At 47.7% G+C, this 21,785-nt stretch overlaps 1 protein-coding gene across 1 annotated transcript in view; it reads right to left on the bottom strand.

Moving 5' to 3' along the window:
• Nucleotides 1-21,785, bottom strand: part of LOC149365171 (acetylcholinesterase-like) — a 102,767-nt gene that overhangs the window by 6,909 nt on the left and 74,073 nt on the right. The window contains exons 8-9 of the mRNA XM_089568164.1: nt 18,011-18,227; nt 1,522-1,524 (exon numbers count right to left, since the gene is read on the bottom strand). Coding sequence (XP_089424290.1) covers nt 1,522-1,524; nt 18,011-18,227 — 220 coding nt within the window. The remainder of the gene's footprint in view (nt 1-1,521; nt 1,525-18,010; nt 18,228-21,785) is intronic.

Genomic DNA, 21,785 nt, shown 5'->3' with positions numbered 1-21,785 from the left:
CTTCGTCGCTGCATCAGCCCACGAACAACAGAAGCTCGAAAACACGCGTGACCAGACGCATGCAGATTTATGGAAACGCTTCGTTTATCCATAGCCGATCAAATGTTTCCTCGGATAACTACGTTCCTGCGGACCACAAAATAGTAGAAGCGCCTGCTCTGACGGAGACGTTGAACACCAAGTGCGAGCTCTCCCTACTGCCAGGAATCTCATTTATGTGGCCGACCTGACACCAGTTGCCATGCACACTTCATCCATGATCAGTTATACCCCGTCCCTAAATTTGAGAGTTGGCAGCAAGGTCTTGACGAGATGACCGCCCTAGGCAGCCTGTAAAGAGCCGCGACAGACTCTGCTTTGCACAAGTAGGCACGCATAACGCAGTTTTATAAGAAATAAACGCCACTTTTAGCGGTCTTACTATTTTTGGCTGTTCTACGAAGAATCCACTTGTTACGAACATCAGATATAACGAACGGAACCAGCGTGACCGTAAGGTTCATTATAAGTGGGCTCGACTGTAGCTCTAATCGGCCACAAAAACCTTCTTCACGCTTCAGACATGGACCTTACATGTTAGGACGTACCCTCGCGCCAAAGGAACGTTTGTGCCGTGGTCAGTGCATTTCTACCTGTGCGAGCAACGAGAAACAATTTGAGCAATAAAATGATATTTTTGTCGTGATGCTGTGTTCTTTTTGGACATCCTTAAGCAGTCTCTTAAAAAAAAAACCATTGACATGATACATTTCATTATAACATTTATGTCTGCGATGAAAAACTCCAGAATTCAGTGCGAACTCTTCGTGTTCATGGGACTGTTTAGCGTGTGGAAAACCCGCATGATGGATGAACACGCAGAACCGCCGCGTTCAACGAGGTAACTGTTCAGACAACAGTGCACTTTAACGCAGGAGTAATATGCTGCGCAAGCTCAACCTCCTGACTGGTTCCCCTTTCTTGACGTGTGCACCGTCTGGAATTTTCATGTGCGGCCGGAGAAAGGGAGTTATGGTGGCATGAGGCCTTATGCCGAGATCTCTGAATTCGACGCGGTCAAGTAAGGCATGATGAGGGTGACAGAGGTTCCAAATATTCAATGCAACAACCATAAAAAGAAGCCTAGAAGATAGCCGAGTAGCCTAAAGCATCTGTAAACAGAGTTTTCTGTTGCGCCGCCATTGGTACGAATCCCACTCGGAGTCACAGGTTAGAGTATGCATATTCTTTTAGCTGTTCTTTTTACTGCGTTAGCAGTATAGCCTGCTTTCCCAAAAATAACCGCGCTGTGCGTGCGTGCGTGTGCGTGCGTGCGTGCGTGCGTGTGTGTGTGTGTGTGTGTGTGTGTGTGTGTGTGTGTGTGTGTGTGTGTGTGTGTGTGTGTGTGTGTGTGTGTGTGTGTGTGTGTGTGTGTGTGTGTTGGCGAGGGTGCGCGCGAGCAGCCTCCATCCTTGATGAATACTCCGCTGGGCGCACATCCGGGCATTCGCTGGTAAGAATGCACCTTCAAAAGCTTTCAACCATCTCCCCACCCCCCATCACCCAGATTGTTGTGAAAGCTCAACGTATTCAGTCGCCCAAGCGTTCTACGAAAAAAACGCCACCAATCATAAGCATGTCGTGTCAGACACTAAGAACAGGAAGTATGACTGTGAGAAGTATATAAGAGAATTCAAGATCCAGCAGTGCGAGAATAGCGGATGGAGCCGCGCGCTGGCGAATGGCAGAAATTTTTTTTCTTAAAAGCAGAACGATTTCAGCGAATCGCCATAACGAAATCACTTCACCGCAGTTACATTTCATCGCAGTAGCATCTTTCTGGGCGTAATCACTATCGCATGCCTTCGAGCAAATGTATTTCCGCATTGCCCTTTTGTGTAATCGGCATTTAATTTTTTTTCTTATTAGTACATCTCCACCATTGAGAACCCGCCTTTCGTTGCGTATTTCCGTAGCGCGCAAACAGGAATATGCAGATTCTAAAAAAAAAATGCACCAATTTACACATCCTTCTTTTGGGAATACTTAACGTGTCGAGTAGACATTGAGGCTATAGGATAGACGATGTAGTGGAGGGCTCAAGATTAACGGAGAACAGCTGGGGATTTTCGACGTGCGCACGCTGGTTTTTGTATTTTTGGAATCAGCAGCCGAGCTCCACAGCCATTGAGCCATTTTTTTTTTCTTTATTGCACTACAGACCCATCGTGAGGGGTTTTATTTAGAACCTGCTGTCTGAGACAAAAAGTATATGTTCCACTACCCACTGCGATGTCTCAGTGGTTTGGGCGTTCGGTTACTTATTCGGTGTACCCGGGTTCGAACCCAGCCCCGGGGACCACGTTTCGATGGACTCGAAACGCAAAAGGCACCGGGTGCTGCGTGATGCCAGTGCACGTTAAAGGGCAACTGCGCCACTTCTTGAGAATTTTGCGATACTACCATTTACTACCATTTTTGCACTACCATTTAAAATAGTGACATAATCGATGATTAAATTTTGCACTTCTGAAAACAACGGAGGAGTGCGGGGAAGTTCAGTGTGACGTCACGGAGGGTATGATTTCAAATTACCGCTGCCGTCAGCCACGCCCTGCCGTGCCTCGTTGGACGCTGCCAAACAACGTTCGGCGGGTTTTGCTTTCGGTGGCGTTGGTTTTTTGTTGCGAAAGCAACACTACGCGAGTCGCCGAGCCATTTCGAGCAGCTGACGAAAGGCCATACTGCGCATGCGCGAGGAGAAGCGACGTCACACGGCTCACAGCTGGCGCGCCGCCGCTAGTGTGCACCGCCGCCGCACTAGCCAGTTGCGCATGCGCAGTAGCAGCGCATATACACTGCGCCTGTTTCTATTTTTTCTTTGAGTCCCACCTTCCTCCCTCTCTTACGATGCGGTTCAGGTGTCCATCAAGAAGTGAGACAGTTACTGCGCCATTTACTTTCCTCAAAAACCACCATCACAACGTTGTTGGGTCCTCGCGCTAATATTTCATCTATTTATGGAAAATGACGCAAAGAAAAGGAAGGCATGCTCAATCGGTGCTAAAATGACTATAGGCACCCAGTTTTATTGCGTATTTTCTCCTTTCAAATGACGCCATAGATATTAGAACACATGGATCACCGTGTGGTATTCGCCTATTGCCACAAATTAACTTTTTGTCCCATGCTATTTCGGTTTCATCAACCGAATGATGGCTGTGACGTGAGTTCAACATTAGGTCACGTGAGGCGCGGGAAAGCTAATGCAAACTCTGATACGTTAACGCTGAGACCTATAATTACAACGAAGTATCGGCATTATATTGCACCTCACGCGACCTAATTTTCACTACACGTCACAGCCATCGTATGTTGGTGGAACCGAAACAGGGTCGAGAAGAAATTCAAATATAAATTATTTATTATGTGTTGGAGAATACCACGGGGTGCTCCATGTACACCGATGTCGAAAGCATCGTTTGAAAGAAGAAAGCACGCAAGCAAAAATTTGGTGTATATAGTGCTTTATTGAGTTAGAGCAGTCCTAACAATTTTATTAAAGATTTACGCAAATATGTAAAATGGGAGGAGTAATAACTGAAGATTTCACATAAACCTGACGTACAAGTCTTTAGAATTGGCGGTAGTACATTACAGAAGCGACAATTAGGCTCCCTCCCAGGCACCAGACGTCCTGTAAGTTTGCTGTCGCATGTACTGCGTACCATTTTCGCACTTCGCAGCACAGACAGCTACGGGTGGGTAAATCTATGCGCTAGATCATCTCATTTTATCCGAAAACAAAAAAAGTGCAAAAAAAAGTGGGGCTGAACCGGGTCCCGAACCAGTTCGGAATGATTCCTTTGAATCGTTCCGGTTCGGGTTCAGTTCCAAGACGGAGAAAAAATATGAGTTCTGTTCGGTTCCGGTTCCGGGCGAAAATTCGGGTTCGGTTCCGGTTCGATACCCTGGCGCCGCCGCTCCTAAGCCCATCCATGGGGTGAGCGCACGCAAAGCACCATTCGCGCTCTGCGTTTGCCGAGGCGCCCGGCTGAGGTGCGCTGGTCCCCCTGCTGACCAACTGCTTCGATTCCGAGCCGTCGGACGCCGCAAGTTCTACCTCCAAGATCGTTTCGCGGTATGTGACAGAGTGCAATTTTGGTGCAAGCCCTGGGTGAACTCCGATGGTGGCTTGCACGTCTTCGGTCTCGATTCCCTCGCACCATTTAAATAATGCCGCCTCTCGACGCGATGCTTCGTGGCAGGCTGGTGAGTGAGAAGGATCCACTCAAATGGCAGAGTGAGCGCCCTGGCGGCGCACTGCGACGATGTAAGGAGAACACAGCACGACCCTGGTAAGTCGCACGCTGCTTCGTTTCCGGATAGTTTGTTGGCTTAAGAATGCGATTTGCAATTATTTCCAAAAGAAAGGACACAGCTTGTATGGCGCAGCGCTCAAGCAGAGCAGCCACCAAGTAGAGGGACAACTGTACACTTTGTACAACGTGTCACTTGCGTCGTACCGACGTTTGCCACGCAACTCTTCTTGGACGGGGCACGCTACTTGTGATGGAGGTCGACATCGGCTCTGCGTTCTCGCTCATCAGCGAGGCATGCGTTATGACCGGCTAAGCCGCTGATCATCGAGAAGGAGAACGCTACGTTGCCAACTTGGTCGGGTGAGAGTTTGCAGCATCCGGAGAACATACCGGTATAGCGAGGACAGTCAAGCTTCCACAAAGGGTGATAAAAGAAGCTGGATCGAGTTTTGCTGGGACGAGATGCGATGAAGGGTATTTTCACTGAGTGCGCTAACGTTTTCAAGGAGACACCCGAAGGTCATATCGGTAAAGAAGTCCACTTTCCACTCAAGACGGACGCGCGTTCAAAGTTCCTCAAGTGTCGACAAGTGCCGTTCGCATTGCGTGAAAGCGTTCTGGCGGAGCTGCCAAAGCTTCAAGACTAAGGCATCCCGGACCAGTACAAGCTTCCTCTTGGGCGACATCGGTGGTCGTTGTTCGGAAGAAAAATGGTGCTCGGCTCACAGGCGGAGATTATCGTCAGACAGTGAATGCGAGCATTCAGTCCTCCTCATACTCCCTAACTACAGCAAATTAGTTACTGGCTACGCTCCGTGGGGGCAAGATTTTTACGCAAATAGAGAGAGAGAGAGAGAAACTTTATTGCACAAGGAATTCGGGGCACGCCCCAGGGTCCCCGCACGACCCGACTGCACTCAAGTGTTTATGTTCCTAAGGTCCATAACACTGGCAGCCCGGCCGGTTGCGATGGTCTGCACGGCCGGGTCCTCCGAGCGCAGCAGGGTCTCCCAGTCCTCCCAGGTCTTGAGGTTCTCTAGGTCCCGCGGGGGAGGGTCCGCCGGGAAGCGGGAAAGGATGTGGAGGGAAGAGGCGAAGGGTTCTGGGCATAGGGCGCATGCCGGAGTGGGGAAGGAGGGATGATAGTGGGCTAGGGTAAGGGATGAGGGGAGAGAGTGTGTCTGTAGTCTGCGCCAGAGCGTTGCTTGTTTGTTATCTAGGGAGGGGTGGGGCGGGGGTTAGAGCTGGAGTGAGGCTCTGTAGGCCTGCGTCATATAGACATTACACAAATCTATCAACAGCTGCGTGTGAATCATTACTATCAATGGTCTTTACAAGCTGAAACGTCTGCCGTTCGGCGTCTCTGTGTCACCTCTGATTTTCCAACTGTTCATGGACAACCCTCAAGAAGGTTTGGATGGCGTCGCCTACTTGGATGACATCCTCATCGCTGGAGAAGCGGGAAACTAACTTTTTCGTCGAGTTGCTGCCTTACTCCAACAGCCCGATTTGAAAGCTAGCTAAGTGCTAGTTTTTGGTACCCAAGCTTAAGTATCTGGGGTTCTGCATCTCCGCTAAGGGGCCGCACCCTACCAAAGAGAAGCCCCGCCGCGGTGGCTCAGTGGTTACGGCGCTCGGCTGCTGGCCCGGAAGACGCGGGTTCGATCCCGGCCGCGGCGGCCGAATTTCGACGGAGGCAAAATTCTAGAGGCCCATGTACTGCGCGATGTCAGTTCACGTTAAAGACCCACAGCTTGTCGAAATTTCCGGAGCCCTTCACTACGGCGTCTCATAGCCTGAGTCGCTTTGGGACGTTAAACCCCAATAAACCTACCTAAGCGAAGGTTCTCGCTATCGCTGAAGCGCCTGAACCAACCAATAACAATGAGCTCTAAGCGTTCATGGGACCACACGCGTTCTACTGCCGGTTCACCAAGGACCGCGCTACGATTGCGGAGAATCTGCATCGACTTCTTGAAAAAGGAGTCAGTTGGAAGTGTGAACATTATTTGACTTTGGACAAACTCAAAGAGATGCTTATCGTTGCGCCAATTCTGCAGCACTACAACGAGAACAAGCCAACTTTTCTGTCATGTGACGTAACGCCATACAGGCTTGGGGCAGTTCTCGCCCAGCCGGATGACTGTGGTAAAGAAAGCCTAGTGGCCTATGCTTCCAGAAAATTGGAAAAGTCAGACCGAAACTAACCTCAACTTGACAAGGAAGGCCTTACAATAGCCTTCGCTGTGGATTACTTCCGCCAGTATGTCGCTGGACGGGACCAGAAGCTTGTTCTGGGTATTATGCGACCGGATCGTCAAATTCCGCCTATTTATCCCCACGAACGTACCGTTGGTGCTCGACACTGGGCGCTTATAACTACAAGTTTTTGTATAGTCCTAGAACGAAACACCAAAACGCCGACGTCCTGCCGTTGCCCAGCACTGCAGAAGACCACGAGGAGATGATAGAGGCGGCCGTTAAAGTAGCTGTCTTCACAGGAAGAGACTCTGCGATGGCAGCCGTGTCCCGCAGTCTACAACGTGGCTTGGATTAGAGTTTGCCCCGTAAATGTGAGCTGTTGTCATCTCCACTGGCCTCCGAGAAGCGGTTCCAGTCATCGTGGAATGACGGCCATGAAACAAGCCGCGCTCGCAGTCATATCTGGTGGCCACGTCTAGACCAGCACATCGAAGAGATTGTGGTTGGATGCCATATATGTCAGTCTCGTGCCAAAGACACACCAGCGGTACTATGCTAACATGGACTAGACCACTAGATCCCTGGTCAATTCTTCACCATGACTTCGCAGGTCCAGTAGAAAGGAACTGTTACATCACTGTGAATGACGCAGCCACGCAATGACTTACCTCGTCCGGGGATAGGGAATTTTGGCCGCGGAACGGCATTCGCGTGCCTTACCACACTGCCACCAACGGAGAAGCTGACAGAATGGTCCGGGAGACTAAAGTGGCGCTGCGTAAATTTCAAAACTATCTGTCAAGGTAACCGCATTTAGCGTAACCGCGGTTACCGAACTTGATTGCGGTTATCTCAAACCGCGGTGCGCCCTTGGCACACGGCTCGCTACCGTTCTGTTTCGGCAGCCACCGGCCGGGTGCAATGAAAGAAGTGATGCGATGATCGGGAGAGTGAAGCAACATTTGAAATACCTTACAACGCAGTGTCTAGAGTGCCGTCCGGCGGCGCCGTCCGGTGGCAGCGCTGCCTCCACTGCCGTAGTACATACATCGGCGCACCTCCTGCAAGCCATCCAGCCAAGGCCACGCCTTTGCGACGGAGCCCTGGCGCCAGCGTCTGAAAACCGTGCTAAGCTTTCATGTTGTCGTAAATAATAAGCACCGGGATAAGGGTATTTGAAAAATTCAGTGGGGCGCTTTGTTAACGTAAAGCGCGGAGAGGCGAAAGCCTCAAGCGCGGTGTTGCTGCTTGTGTCACTGATGTGTGGTTAAGATGTTAAGCTTCGCCTCCGAGAGTGGAACGCGACAGCGTCTTGCAACGCTGCCAGGGCAAAGGCCAGGGAGTCCACAGAACGCCATCGTCCGTCCGGTTGTACGCCTTGCTCATCGGTAAATTGGTTTTTGAGGAAAGGAAATGTATCTAGATAGGATTAAAAATCTTGAAAATGAGGTAGCAACGATCAATACTTTAAAAACGGAATTGCAGGACCTGAAGTCGACTGTAACTAAAATGGAAGGCACCATTACATACCTGTTAAATAAAACAGACGACCTGGAAAACAGGAGCCGTAGTAACAACCTACTTATTTTCGGAATAAAAGAAGAGAATGAAGAATCAGAAGCAGAGCTTAGGGAGAAAATAACAAGGGAAATTTTTGACGAGAAGTTAGGAGTGGCAATAAACAGTATAGAAAGGTGCCACAGAATAGGTATGAAATCAACAAAGAATCGCCCTGTCATCATAAAATTGAGTGACTACCGAGAAAAGGCTTCAATAATGAAGGCATGCCCGAAGTTGAAAGGCACAGATTTTTCGGTTAGTGAAGACTTCTCAAAAAGAATTCGTGACGTCAGAAAAAAGTTATGGGAAAGCGCATCTCGGGAAAAGAGCAATGGTGCCAAGGTTAAGCTGGTGTTTGACAAGCTTAACATCGACGGTAACGTGTTCGGATGGGATAATGCAAGAAACACTCGGTATAAAATCCCGAGAAACCAAAAGTGACACCAACAAGGGAACAGTCTGGTTTTCAAAATTCTTAACATAAACTGTCGCAGCGTCGTAAACAAAGCTGCAGAACTCGAAGGCATGCTGTTCTCACATGACGCGGACGTTGCCATGCTTACCGAGACCTGGCTAAGCAATGAAATATTTGACAGTGAATTTGTACCTAAAGATTATAAGGTTTTTCGTAGTGACTGTGACAGAAGAGGTGGAGGAGTGGCAATTTTAATGAAATCATCATTGCAACTTTTCAGGATGCCTGATGCTGAAGGCATTGAAGCCATATTTTGCAAAACATACATCAACAGGGTTCGCTTTGTTCTTGGTGTTTTTTACAGGCCTCCCAACTCTTCTGTTGCGGTCTTGGAAAACTTAAGAGCATATTTACAATGCCATGTAAAAAGAGACGATAGACTAATACTGGCTGGTGATTTCAACTTGCCTAATATTGACTGGCACACCTTTTCATCATTCTCTGCCCATAATGCTGATACTGTAATGCTCGACATTGTGTTCACATTTGACCTGCTGCAAGTAGTAAATAATTTTACGAGAATGCAAGGAGCCGCGGGATCAATTCTAGATCTATTTTTTGTCAGTGGTGCCATCCGCAATTTGGTAGCCTGTGAAGTCACAAACGGAATATCCGATCACAAAGCTGTGCTGCTGAGCTTGTCAAATGTGTACCCAGATCGTCAAACTAGCGTGCAATTTTTTCCCAATTTTTCGCGTGCGGAAGACGAATCTATTCTGGACATGCTTGATTCATGTTATGAGAATTTTAGGAATAGCACTGATAGTGTGAATGACCTATGGCTTACTTTTAAAATGATCGTCTCCCATTGTATTGCCCGTTTCGTTCCCAAAATTGCAAAAAAGTCTGTGTACCGCAATCCTTGGATTTCTCGGGAGACGTTACGCTTGCAGCGAAGGCTTAAAAGGTTAAAAAAGAAATCAAGCAGGAATTCATCATTAAAACCAATTGTGGAAGCAATTTCAGAGGAACTTAAGCAGAAAATAATTTGCGACAAAAAAAAGTATTACGGAACGCTCCTGCCCTCGTTCATTAAAACGTCTCCCGAGAGATTCTGGCGCCAAATCACGCCCAAATCTTCTTCCACGAACGAATTCATAGTAGACGGCAAATGTGTGCGTGATGAGGCTGTTGTTTGTTCTGCGTTCAACAAATTTTTTCAGTCAGTATTCACAGAATATAATGGATGCCTGCCCAACTTTTCTGCAGCACTCCCTGCCATATCTGATGTTGTAATTTCAGAGACTGGTGTTTGTAACTTGCTTTTGAACCTTGATGTCAAAAAATCAGCAGGTCCCGATAACATAACAAACACTTTTTTGAAGCGCTATGCGGAGTGGTGCGCAAAGTACTTGACAGTAATATTCAACAGATCTTTACATGACGGATCTTTACCGGATGACTGGAGGACAGCCGCGATTAAACCTCTGCACAAAACCGGAAAAAAAGCACACATCGAGAATTACCGACCCATATCTCTAACTTCCACATCATGTAAAATTTTAGAACATATAATTCATAAACATATATTAGGTTTCTTGGAACAGCACAAAGTACTTACCGATTTTCAGCATGGTTTCAGGCGTGGGTTTTCCACAAGTACACAGTTAGTTGAAACTGTGCATGACTTTGCTCAGTCGATTAACCAGGGAAAACAAACAGACGCAATATTCATGGATTTCCGTAAAGCATTCGATAAGGTGTCACATAACAAACTAATTCATAAATTAAGTTATTACATTAAAAATGACAGGATACTTGCATGGATTAAAGCTTATCTCTCGAACAGATGTCAGTTCGTCACTCTGAACAATATTTCTTCTAGCAGTGTCCGGGTTATGTCTGGCGTCCCCCAGGGATCTGTTTTGGGACCACTCTTATTTCTTTTGTTTATTAATGACATTGTGGCCGATCTTTCAGTTCGCGTGAGGCTGTACGCGGATGACTGTATCCTGTATCAAGTGGTGTCTTCAGTTGACGACCAGGTGCGTCTAAATAATGACCTAGCGAAAGTGGTTGCGTGGTGCAACAAATGGCAGATGTGCATTAATTTTGAAAAAACCGTGTTCATGAAAATTACAAACAAGAAAATGCCTCTTCATTATGTGTACGGTACTAACAGCATATCATTATTAGAAGTGACAGAGTATAAATATTTGGGCCTATGGATTACTAACAACCTTTCGTGGTCAAAACACATAGACGCTGTAGTAGCAAACTCAATGCGGAAGCTATTTTTCTTGAGGCGCTCCCTAAAGTCATCCCCATCTAGTGTTCGTCTATTGGCCTACAATTCTCTCATCCGTCCATTACTAGAATATGCCGTAATCATTTGGGACCCTTTCACGTTAACAAATATTCAGAAATTAGAGCGAATACAGCATAAAGTGGCTAGATTTGTTTTTAACTCATATGGCCGTGCATATCTATAAGTGAGCTCGTGAGGCGAAGTGGGTTACCCCCCGTCACTGAGCGCAATCGTGTTTGTCGATTAAAGTTTTTTTTTCCAGCTTATAAAAGGACATTATAAAGTTGATACCTCTAATTATTTTTCTTACTCCTCAGGTTATAACACGAGACAAAGGCATGCACTAACAATCACCCCTTTGAACGCGCGAAATAACTGCTTTAAATATTCTTTTTTTCCGAGGACAATTACTGATTGGAATAAACTTAATAGCGAGACTGTTAATCAAAATTCTTTACTTCTGTTTGAAAAGTGCCTGTAAATGTTGTGAATTTGTGTGTGTTTATATGCTCGTATTTTGTTTTGTCCCACCCTGCTATGATCTGTACAAGATCGCAGTATCTATAAATAAAATAAAAAAATCTGTCTCGCATATCTCGGTGGACACCTGAACCTCGCCTTAAGGGAAGGGAGGAAGATGGGAGTGAACGAAGACACCGTATTCACTAGATGCACCTTTGTTCATTCTAAACCATCGAGCTGGCATGGCGGAGTGGTAACCGTGCTCGTCTCGCACTTCGGAGACCCTGGTTCGATTCCCGGACTCGACCAAATTCCTTTTCGGTTTTATTTATTTATCTGGTCTGACTGGTCAATTAAGCAATGAACTAAACTCAGTTCCACTTAGTTGGAGCATCACTATACGATCCCTTTAATTGGTCGCAAGGTTACTAGCCAAAGTACAATTGGCCCCGTTTGAAATTCGCGCACTGTGACGTCACACCATTTCGATTAATTGAAAACCGTGTCATTTCTGTCGACAACCCTTGCTTACAACGATGAGGCATTAAAGGCTTCCGCATTAAAATGTGTCCTCTTCGAGGATCGCTGATCTGTACCGAGTTGACGGTTGGAGTAATAACTGCGATACAAGCTAGGGCGTAGCAGCTGCCGCTGGTGCACCGCGACCATGGTGTAAGAATACATTTCTTATATTCTTACACCGTGACCGCGACTCACCCGATCTCTTGCACGCTAGCTCCGCTGCTAAGCCGTCGCTGAAATCGATCATATATTTGCTTTCAGCATGAGACAATGGTGTAGTCAGTAAGGCAGTGCAATGAGTAGACCATTTACTGTAGCGGTGGTTAATCCAAAAGCACCGTCCGCTGTGGCTTCGAAGCGAAACAAGTTAGGCCTAGCGACGACTAGGGAATATCACACTGTCAGAGCGCCGTCGTCCGCCGCGCTCGAAGGCGGCGCCAACACAGCCAGCTCTCGAAAGCCGGTGCAGCGAGCGTTGCACACTTGTTGCCTACTTTAAAGATGCGGCGCAGGGAGCGGTCCTTTTTCCATATTACAGCGCTAGAATGTGCAGCTCGAGCATCGCGGGACGGTGCTGCAGTACGCTGTTGCTGCGCCGTCGGACGGCACTCTGAGGCTGCACCAAACCGCGGTTAGTCGCGTAACTGCGGTTTGGTCCGCCGTGTAACATACGCTAACGGCGGTTACGCTTGACCGCGGTTGCGCTAACCGCAGTTAACTCTGCCCGTGTAACAAGGGTATTAGCAAACTCCGCCAAGCTTATGTCTGGACGACAGCTAAGGACTGCTTTCGATCTGCTGCGTCCGACTAGTGGAGCACGAGAACATTTCCGTAGGCGTACTTCGTGGCGGGGCAACCTTTATTCGTCCGGAATTGCGCCGGCTTCCCGAAGTGGTTGGCTGCTAGCGTCACCCGAAGAAATGGGCAGCGCTCTTATGAGGTCACTCTGCTCAACGGCGCACGCCACTCACATGCAGCGGCGCCATAACTCCGATGTCGGGCCTTAGCGGGATCCATTATTAAGGCGGAAGCCTTTAATGCCTTATCGTTGTAAGCAGGAGTTGTCGACAGAAATTTCACGCTTTTCAATTGGTCGAAACAGTCTTGACGTCACAGTGCACGAATTTCAAACGTGGCCAATTGTACTTCGTCTTGTCACCAGTAAGTGGGACCGGGTTTAGTTAATTGCTTAATCACTCAATTATTAACCTAAATAATCTTTCTAGTCGGGACAGATGAATAAATAAAACCGAGTAACAAATTGGTCCAGTTCGGGAATCGCACCCCGGTCTGCGGAGTGCGAGACGAGCATGCTAACCACTCCGCCATGCCAGCTCGATGGTTTGGAATGAACAAAGGCGCGTCTAGTGAATACGGTGTCTTCGTTCACTACCATCGTCCTCCCTTCCCACTACGGCGAGGTTTAGGTGTCCACCGAGATATGAGAGACAGTTACATTTCCTTTCCTCAAAAACCAATTTACCGTCGAGCAAGGCGTAGAACCGAACGGGCGATGGCGTTCTATAGACTCTGGCAGCGTTGCAAGACGCTATTAAGTTTCACTCTTAGAGGCGAAGCCTAACATGTTAACAACGCATCAGTGACACAAGCAGCAACACCGCGCATAAGGCTTCCGCCTCACCGCAGTTTAGGTCAACAAAGTGCCCCCTGAATTTTTCTGGTTCCCAGGCTACGGTCGGCGTCTCATCAAGCCCAACAACATCTTCCAAATAATCGCGAGGAAAACAGCTAGGAAAACCAAACTTATACAAATGTTTTAATAAGTTCATGTCAGCTGTGGGCATGTCAGCTGGCGTCCAGTCGACACCATGTCAAATCCATTCCTGGTTTTCATGCAGTTTGCCCTAATCGCCTCGACTGCGGAAGCCGGCGCTGTGAACACGGAATTCATCCTCGCTGAACGCCTACGCCAGCACGGAGACTGCGCAAAAGAAAAAGAATTTCCGAATCTGAGCGACTGCTGGGGATCGCCACGTGCAACCTCATCGACGTCATCGACGAACCGCGATATAAAAGCCCTCCTGCCATCGTCCTTCTTCAGTGGGCATGTCAGCTGGCGTCCAGTCGACACCATGTCAAATCCATTCCTGTTTTTCATGCAGGTTAGTAGCAATGTTTCTACAATCAGATCCAATAATGTGTGCCTTTATCCAGCTGACATGCCCACGTAGAGTGCTTGAAGTTTATTTTATTGGTCGTGACTTCGTACTGTCTCTTCTTATGCTGTGTGGCGACGTTGAGTCCAACCCTGGGCCACCCACTGACCAGCTACTGACCCAGCTCCTTGAAGGCCAGAAAGATATTCAGCGGAGACTGGGCGAAATTGAGGCCAAATTGCACAAAGTGGAAGAATTCACATCAGCTATAAATGAATTCAGAGATTTAAGCCGGGAACTAGAATCACGAGTTGCAGGCTTAGAAAGGAAGCTTGTCGACCTGGAAGACCGGGGCAGGCGAAATAATGTAATCGTGTTTGGAATTCCTGAAAAACTGAATGAAACTTACGAAGAACTGTCACAGAGTGTGTTGAAAGGCGTGTTCTGTGACAAAATGGACACGAAAGTTGTTTCAGCCGAGAGAATTCATAGAATCGGTCGCAAGCAACCTAACAAGCATCGACCTGTTATTATCAAGCTGATGGATCATCGTGAGAAAGTTAACATAATGAAAAACTGCTCGAAACTAAAAGACACCGACTACTCTATTTCAGAAGACTTTTCGTATACCACGCGGCAGATACGGAAGAATCTCTGGGAAAGCACCGCAGAGATTCGAAAAGCCGGTCAGAAGGTTAAGCTAATCTACAACAAGATAAAAATTGGTGACGATCTGTTTGTTTGGGATGACACTAGCAAAGAAAGAGTCCTAGAACATGGCAGCCGGAATCGAAAACAAAGTGACCAATGAATCGAGAACAGTCAAACTAAACCGCTAAAATGTATTCAGTTTAACGCCCGGAGCATTGTGAACAAGTCTGAGGATTTGGGAAGTATAGCAGTGGCGCATAAACCGCATATCATTATAATCACCGAAACCTGGCTGCACTCCGATATCTCGGACGAAGAAATTACACCACCAGGATACAGAATTATGCGCAAAGACAGGACTTCTCGCGGTGGTGGTGTTGCAATTCTTTTTCAAGAATCTTTCCAAGTAATCAGGCAACCTGACGTACAAGGAATTGAATGCGTCATTTGTAAACTAATTCTAAATGAACTTAGTCTTGTTATCGGCGCGTTTTACCGCCCGCCACGAAGTGACGGTGTTTTCTTTGAGAAACTCAATGAATTCTTATGTACTACGAAATCACAATCAAGTAATGTACTGCTGGCTGGAGACTTTAACGTGCCGCTCGTCAATTGGGACAAGCAGTTTCCAGAGCCGCTCTGCACATCAGCCGAACTTCTGGTAGACATCGTACTTGATCACGATTTAACTCAATTAGTAAAGCAAGCAACGCGTATACAAAACGATAAGAAATCCATTCTTGATCTTTTTTTCGTTAGTAACGGTGTCTTTCGTCGCGGTCCTCTGCTTCAGTATTTCGAAGGCATATCAGACCATGTTATGGTATCTTTAAACATTCCATTACTTCATCCCAAAAATAAAAAGAAAGAGGTACGTGTTGTGCCAAACTTCTCGCGTGCTGATGATGTTGCAGTTTTAGACTTACTTGATATTTCATTCTCAGATTTTGTGGTTCTTTACGAATCCTGCGACTGCTCAGTAGAAAATCTCTGGGTTTTCTTTAAGAACCTTGCTCTGAATTGTATTTCACGTTTTGTGCCTACCCGGGTAATTACCCTACGCGCAAGCAGCCCTTGGATGACGAGGGAACTTGTACGCATGGGACGAAAGATTAAGAGAGTTCGCAAAAAACTTCGGCGAAGCCAGTCGGCAGTTGTTGCAGCTAAACTATCTGATATGCGCTTGAACTTAAAACAAAGTATCAAAAAAGCAAGAGAGTATCACTTTAGCGTATCCATGAAAAACTTTCTTGTTTCGTCCCCTGCAAAGTTCTGGCGGCAGTTATCAAAGAAAAAGAAACCTGTGTACAGCGTCGTCGTTGACGGCGAACTGATTACTGATGCGACACAGATTGCTTCGTCTTTCAACCGTTTCTTTTGTACTGTGTTTACGCACGATGATGGCAGAAAGCCCCACTTTAACTCAGATTGTCCGCCTATTACTGATGTTTCTATAACTGAAGAAGGTGTTTTCTCTCTGCTTCTCAGTTGTGACGCAAAAAAGACGCCGGGAATTGATGACATACCAAATACGTTTCTTGTGAGATATGCCGAATGGTGTTCCAAGTACTTAACGCTCATATTTAAGAGGTCTCTGTTAAGTGCAGAGCTCCCGGAGGACTGGAAGCACGGCAAAATTATTCCCATTCCCAAAACTGAAAATTCATCTCTACTTAGCTCATATAGGCCAATATCTTTATTGTGTACTTCTTCAAAAATACTTGAACATATACTTTTTGGGCATATATCTGCCTTCCTGGAAACCAATCACGTAATTGACGATCGGCAACACGGTTTTCGCAAAGGCTTCTCTACAGTGACCCAACTTCTGGAGACGATTCAGGATTTTGCCGCAGCCATTGATAACCGGTGTCAAATTGATGTCATTTTTTTAGATTTTGAAAAAGCATTTGACCGCGTCTCACACAGAAAGTTCTTGCTAAAGCTAAAGACTATCTTGAAAAACGATCTACCGTTGGCGTGGGTACAGGCATATCTATCGTCTCGATCTCAGTCCATATCAATCGGCAATGCATGTTCGAGCCCAGCTTTAGTAAGCTCCGGTATCCCACAAGGCTCAGTACTTGGGCCATTGTTCTTTTAAATTTTTATAAATGACATTGTTAAAGAAATTCCTGTCAAAATCAAGCTGTTTGCCGACGATTGTGTATTATATCATGAAATACGAACTCCTGCTGACCAGCTTTTTCTTAATGACGCCTTGGCTAAAATTCATGATTGGTGCTCAACGTGGCAGATGAGTATTAATACTAAAAAAACAGTTTCAATGTCTATCACGCGGAAGAAGCAGCCATTAAGTTTTGCCTATACTATTAATAACCATCCCCTGTCTACCGTGGACAGCTACAAGTACTTGGGATTAACGATTAGCTCTGACCTACGGTGGAACAAACACATTTCTAATATTAAAAATAAAGCTATGAATAAACTTGGCTTTTTAAGAAGATCTCTCCGGTACTCCACGCCGGAAATTAGGTTACTAGCTTACAAAACTTTTATCCGACCTGTTTTAGAATACGCCTCTGTTGTGTGGGACCCTTATACAAAAGAAAACATTAAAACACTCGAAAGTATTCAAAGAAAGTCAGTGCGATTTATTTGTAAGTCATACAGCTGGCAGACGTCCCGTATACCATGCTACTTGAGAAAGCAAATTTGGAGTCTTTGCAGCTCAGGAGATACCGCGAGAGGCTTAAATATATGTTCATGATTGTTCACAACAAATTAGGAATTAACAGCAGCAAGTACATTGAGCTCGTCCCGGGTCGTTCGACACGATCCTACCATTCTTTAAAAGTGAAGGAATACTCATGCCACACTGAAACATACAAGAATTCTTTCTTCCCCCGTACTGTGCGGGAATGGAATGTCCTCAAAGCGAATATTGTAGAGGCTTCTACTGTGGAGTCGTTTACGGCGTCGCTTAGGAATTTGTAACAATTTTGCAGCATTCAACATTTCCTTTTTTTTCTTTCCCCCAGTGCTCATTTTGACGCGAGATTCGTCTAATATTGTGTAATGTTGTTTCTTTTCGTCGTTCATTTTTTTTCGGTATTGTGTGCTGAGTTGCGTGTGCCTCAAGGAGGTTTTTCTTTTTGTCAAAGTGTATTTTACACCCACTCCTGCTTAAGGCTTTGCAATAAAGCCAGCAGTCTTCTGTAAATAAATAAATAAATAAATTACCAGCCATACGGTTACTTCACCTAGGGGGATTCCCTTAAACATTTTGCTTACAAAAGCTGATTTTCCGCAAGGGGAAGAAGTGCTATTACATCCTTCTGGCACCTGGCGACGGCGACGAGCCCGTGGTCTGGGAGCTCGCACGGCGCTTACCGGGCAGCAGCCCCCCCCCCCTCGCAGTTCTGCAAATCCTCGGCCGATGCAATACCAATGGTGGGTTTTTCGGTATCTTTCTTTAGGGCTTTCGTTACTATGCATGAAATGAGCATACCTTCGGGAGTGACTTATCCGGTGCCCGCCGCGGTTCCGGCCTGGACAGCGGCGCCCTGCTGAACACGGGCACAAAGAGCGGCGCCAGCTTGCTGCGGGCCACCGCTTCCAGCGACGCGTTCTGTAGGCACCGCAGTGACCCCTCGGTCGACAGGTCGTCCGGGCACTGGACGCTGTTCGCCAGGCGACGAGCGCCCTCGGCGCCGTCGCCTTCGTACCTGCACCCGGAGCACAACGCAGAGGGCAACACTCTTCGCTGCATCAGTACAGCCAATCAGATCAACGGCCTTATCCGCCGCATCAGCACCCGCCGGAGAGGTATGAAGGAGGATGACCTCTGTCGGCTCACGCAAGCTTTCCTCATTAGCAGGATAGTCTACTCCTACCCCTACTATCACCTCCGCCGGAAGGACGAGGAAGCTGTGAACAGCATTATACGTTCAGCGTACAAAGCGGCACTGGGGCTACCTCAGTACGCCAGCACACAGCACCGCCTCCAACTCGGCATCTACAACACGCTCACAGAACTCATAGAGGCACACAAGACAACCCAAATCCACCGCCTCTCACGCACTAAACACGGGCGGCTCATACTTGACCGTCTCAACATCAACCCCATAGGCGACGTCCACCCCACGACGCCCATTCCGATAGGGGTCTATAGCCGCCTAGTTATAAAACCAATCCCCAAAAACATGCTACCTGGCCGCCATGATACGCGCCGTCAGCTGAAAGCCCAAGCACTAGATGCCACATACCTTGCCGACGAACACGCAATATACGTAGATGCTGCACGGCAAAGTGCAAACACATACGTGGCTTGTGCAACCACGCCACAATCTACTATCGTCACCGCCGCCACAGTAGTAGCTCACTGTCCGACAGCGGCAGAAGAAACCGCCATCGCGCTGGCCATCGCTGACCCACGTACGCGCACAGTCCTCAGCGACTCCAAAAGAGCGATACAAAATTACTCGGCAGGTTTTATCTGCCACACCGCTGCACGCATCCTTCGCGGCTGCACTCCCGACCATAAGATCAACCTGGTCTGGGTACCCGCCCACGCGGGAAACTCTGGAAACGAAGGGGTCGACCGACTAGCCCGAGGACTAACCAACCGGGCGGCCGGCCCCACGGACCCAGACGCTCTTGCCGAGGCTCCCCAGACCTTTGCCGAAATTACCAACCTCTACAGAGAGATGAGACGCCAGTTCCCGCCTCCACACCCCGACTTGAATCGAGCGCAAGCCACCTTGCTCCGCAGGTTGCAGACACACTCCATCCTTAGCCATTGTAGACTTTCACTCATCACAGACGGGGAATACGACCCCGTCTGCCAAAATTGTTACCAGGGAGAAATCGCCACACAGGCTCACATCCTCTGGGGTTGCGCGGGAAATCCGCCCCCTCGAACCTTACTGCCAGCTCCCTCCGAAGACGGATGGAACCAACTCCTCAGAAGGCCAGACAAGAGCATCCAACTGGCACTCATTTCGTGGGCCCAGGAAGTCGCCCCCACCTGGGGGCCACACCAAGCCCACCTGCCCTAAATCCCGCCAATCTATGGCAATAAAGTTGTTTCTCTCTCTCTCTCTCTCTCTCTCTCGCTGCATCAGTGGTACGCAAGCATACTCCGCTTAAACCGATGTGCCCCACGTGGAAGCGCGGTGACGTAAATGGTGACGCCACAAGCGACACCATAGCAACGAGTTGACGCAAATCTCAAAGCTGACAACTGCTCTTTCGGGGATGGCCCGGAACAGGTTTTATGCGAAGCATACTACTTTAGCTACCACTTCAGCCCTTCACCGTGGTTATGCGCCTCCAAATCACGTGGTACATGATGTCACACCACGTGACACGATGACGTCACGACAGTGGAGAAACGGGGGCCCACCTCGCGCCGTCGCTGTGGTTGTGCGCCTCCAAATCACGTGACATGATGATGTCACACCACGTGACACGATGACGTCACGGCAGTGGAGAAACGGGGGCCCACCTCGCGCCGTCGCTGTGGTTGTGCGCCTCCAAATCACGTGATACATGACGTCACACCACGTGACACGATGACGTCACGACAGTGGAGAAACGGGGGCCCACCTCGCGCCGTCGCTGTGGTTGTGCGCCTCCAAATTACGCGACACGATGATGCTTCGCATTCTCCAGGCTTAACCAAGTTAAGCCTCAGCCATTTTTTGTAAATGACCAGGGTCAAATTCAGAGGTCGCCATCATGTCGGGCACGGTCAACTATGGTTGGACATCGAATGTGGTCCAAATCGGCCGAGGTCAAATCTCGGGGGTGGCCCTGGCCAAATTCTTGCCGCTTGGCGTCACAGTTGCTAGGCAACGAGCGATGCACAAGCAAGATGCACAAGCAAGATTTTTGCTCGGCTCTGACGATCGTATGAGTGCTTTGCTTTCACGCTAAAAATTTAGGGGGGCGCTTTGTGGACCTAAAGTGCGGTGAGGCGGAAGCCTTAAGCGTGGTGGTGCTGCTTATGTCACTGATGTGCGGTTAAGGTGTTAAGCTTCGCCTCTGAGAGTGGAACGCGACAGCGTGTTGCAATGCTGCCAAGGAGTCCACAGAACGCCATCGTCCGTTTGGATCTGCGCCTTGCTCGTCGGCAAATTGGTTTTTGAGGAAAGGAAATGTATCTTGCATATCTCAGTGGACACCTGAACGTCGCCGTAACGGGAAAGGAGGAACATGGGAGTGAACGAAGGCGCCGTATTCACTAGAAGCGCCTTTGTTCATTCCAAACTATCCAGCTGGCATGGCGGAGTGGTTAGCATGCTCGTCTCGCACTCCGGAGACCCTGGTTCGGTAGCCCAACTCGACCAATTTGCTACTCGGTTTTCTTTATTTATCTGGTCTGACTAGAAAGGTTAATTAGGCTACTTGGTTAATTAAGCAATTAACTAACCTCAGTCCCACTTACTTGGAGCATCACTATGCCATCCCTTTAATTGGTTGCATGGTTACTAGCCAAAGTACAATTGGAAGCCTTTAATGCCTCATCGTTGTAAGCAGCAGTTGTCGACAGAAATGTCACACTTTTCAATTGGTCGAAACGGCCGTGACGTCACAGTGCGCGAATTTCAAACGGGGTCAATTGCAGTTAGGCTAGTCACCATGCAACCAATTGAAGGGATCGTATAGTGATGCTCTAAGTAAGCGGGACTGAGCTTAGTTAACTGCTTAATTGCCCAAATAGCCTAATTAACGTTTCAGGTCAGGCCACATAAATAATAATTCAGGGGGCACTTTGGATCTCTAAAGGCGAAAGCGTTTCCTGGCGGACTGTTTGTTTTTATTAACTTTGTCATTTTTCATGTTCTGTTTACTTTTGCTCCTAACTTGTGTTTATTGTTTTTTATTTTATATCCTATTTTATTTTGTTTTTATTTTTGCTTATTTTCTTTTTATTTTCCTTTTCTTGACTTTATTCCTTTTATTTTATTTATGAAACCTATGCATTCACTAGATGCGCCTTTATTCATGCTGAAACCTTCAACCTTCGTGGCGGAGTGGTAGCGTCTCCTCTTCAAATGCCAAAGGCCCTGGTTCGATTCCCACCCTCGGCGCAGTTTCTTTTTAAGCAGTGACGCCGAAAGGCGGACAAATCTGCCGATGCGTCTGTCGAGACGGCTGCCGACGCGTCTGTCGACACGGCTGCCGACGCGTCTGTCGACATTCCTGCCGACGCGTCTGCTAACGACAGTATGAGGCATTAAAGGCTTTCGCCTTAAAACCGAGTAGGAAATTGGTCGAGC

This window comes from Amblyomma mixtum, chromosome 1 (assembly GCF_055824585.1).
Source record: "Amblyomma mixtum isolate Tamu chromosome 1, ASM5582458v1, whole genome shotgun sequence".
In the NCBI taxonomy this organism is placed as follows: Eukaryota; Metazoa; Arthropoda; class Arachnida; order Ixodida; family Ixodidae; genus Amblyomma; species Amblyomma mixtum.
This window is presented reverse-complemented; position numbering and strand designations above follow the sequence as displayed.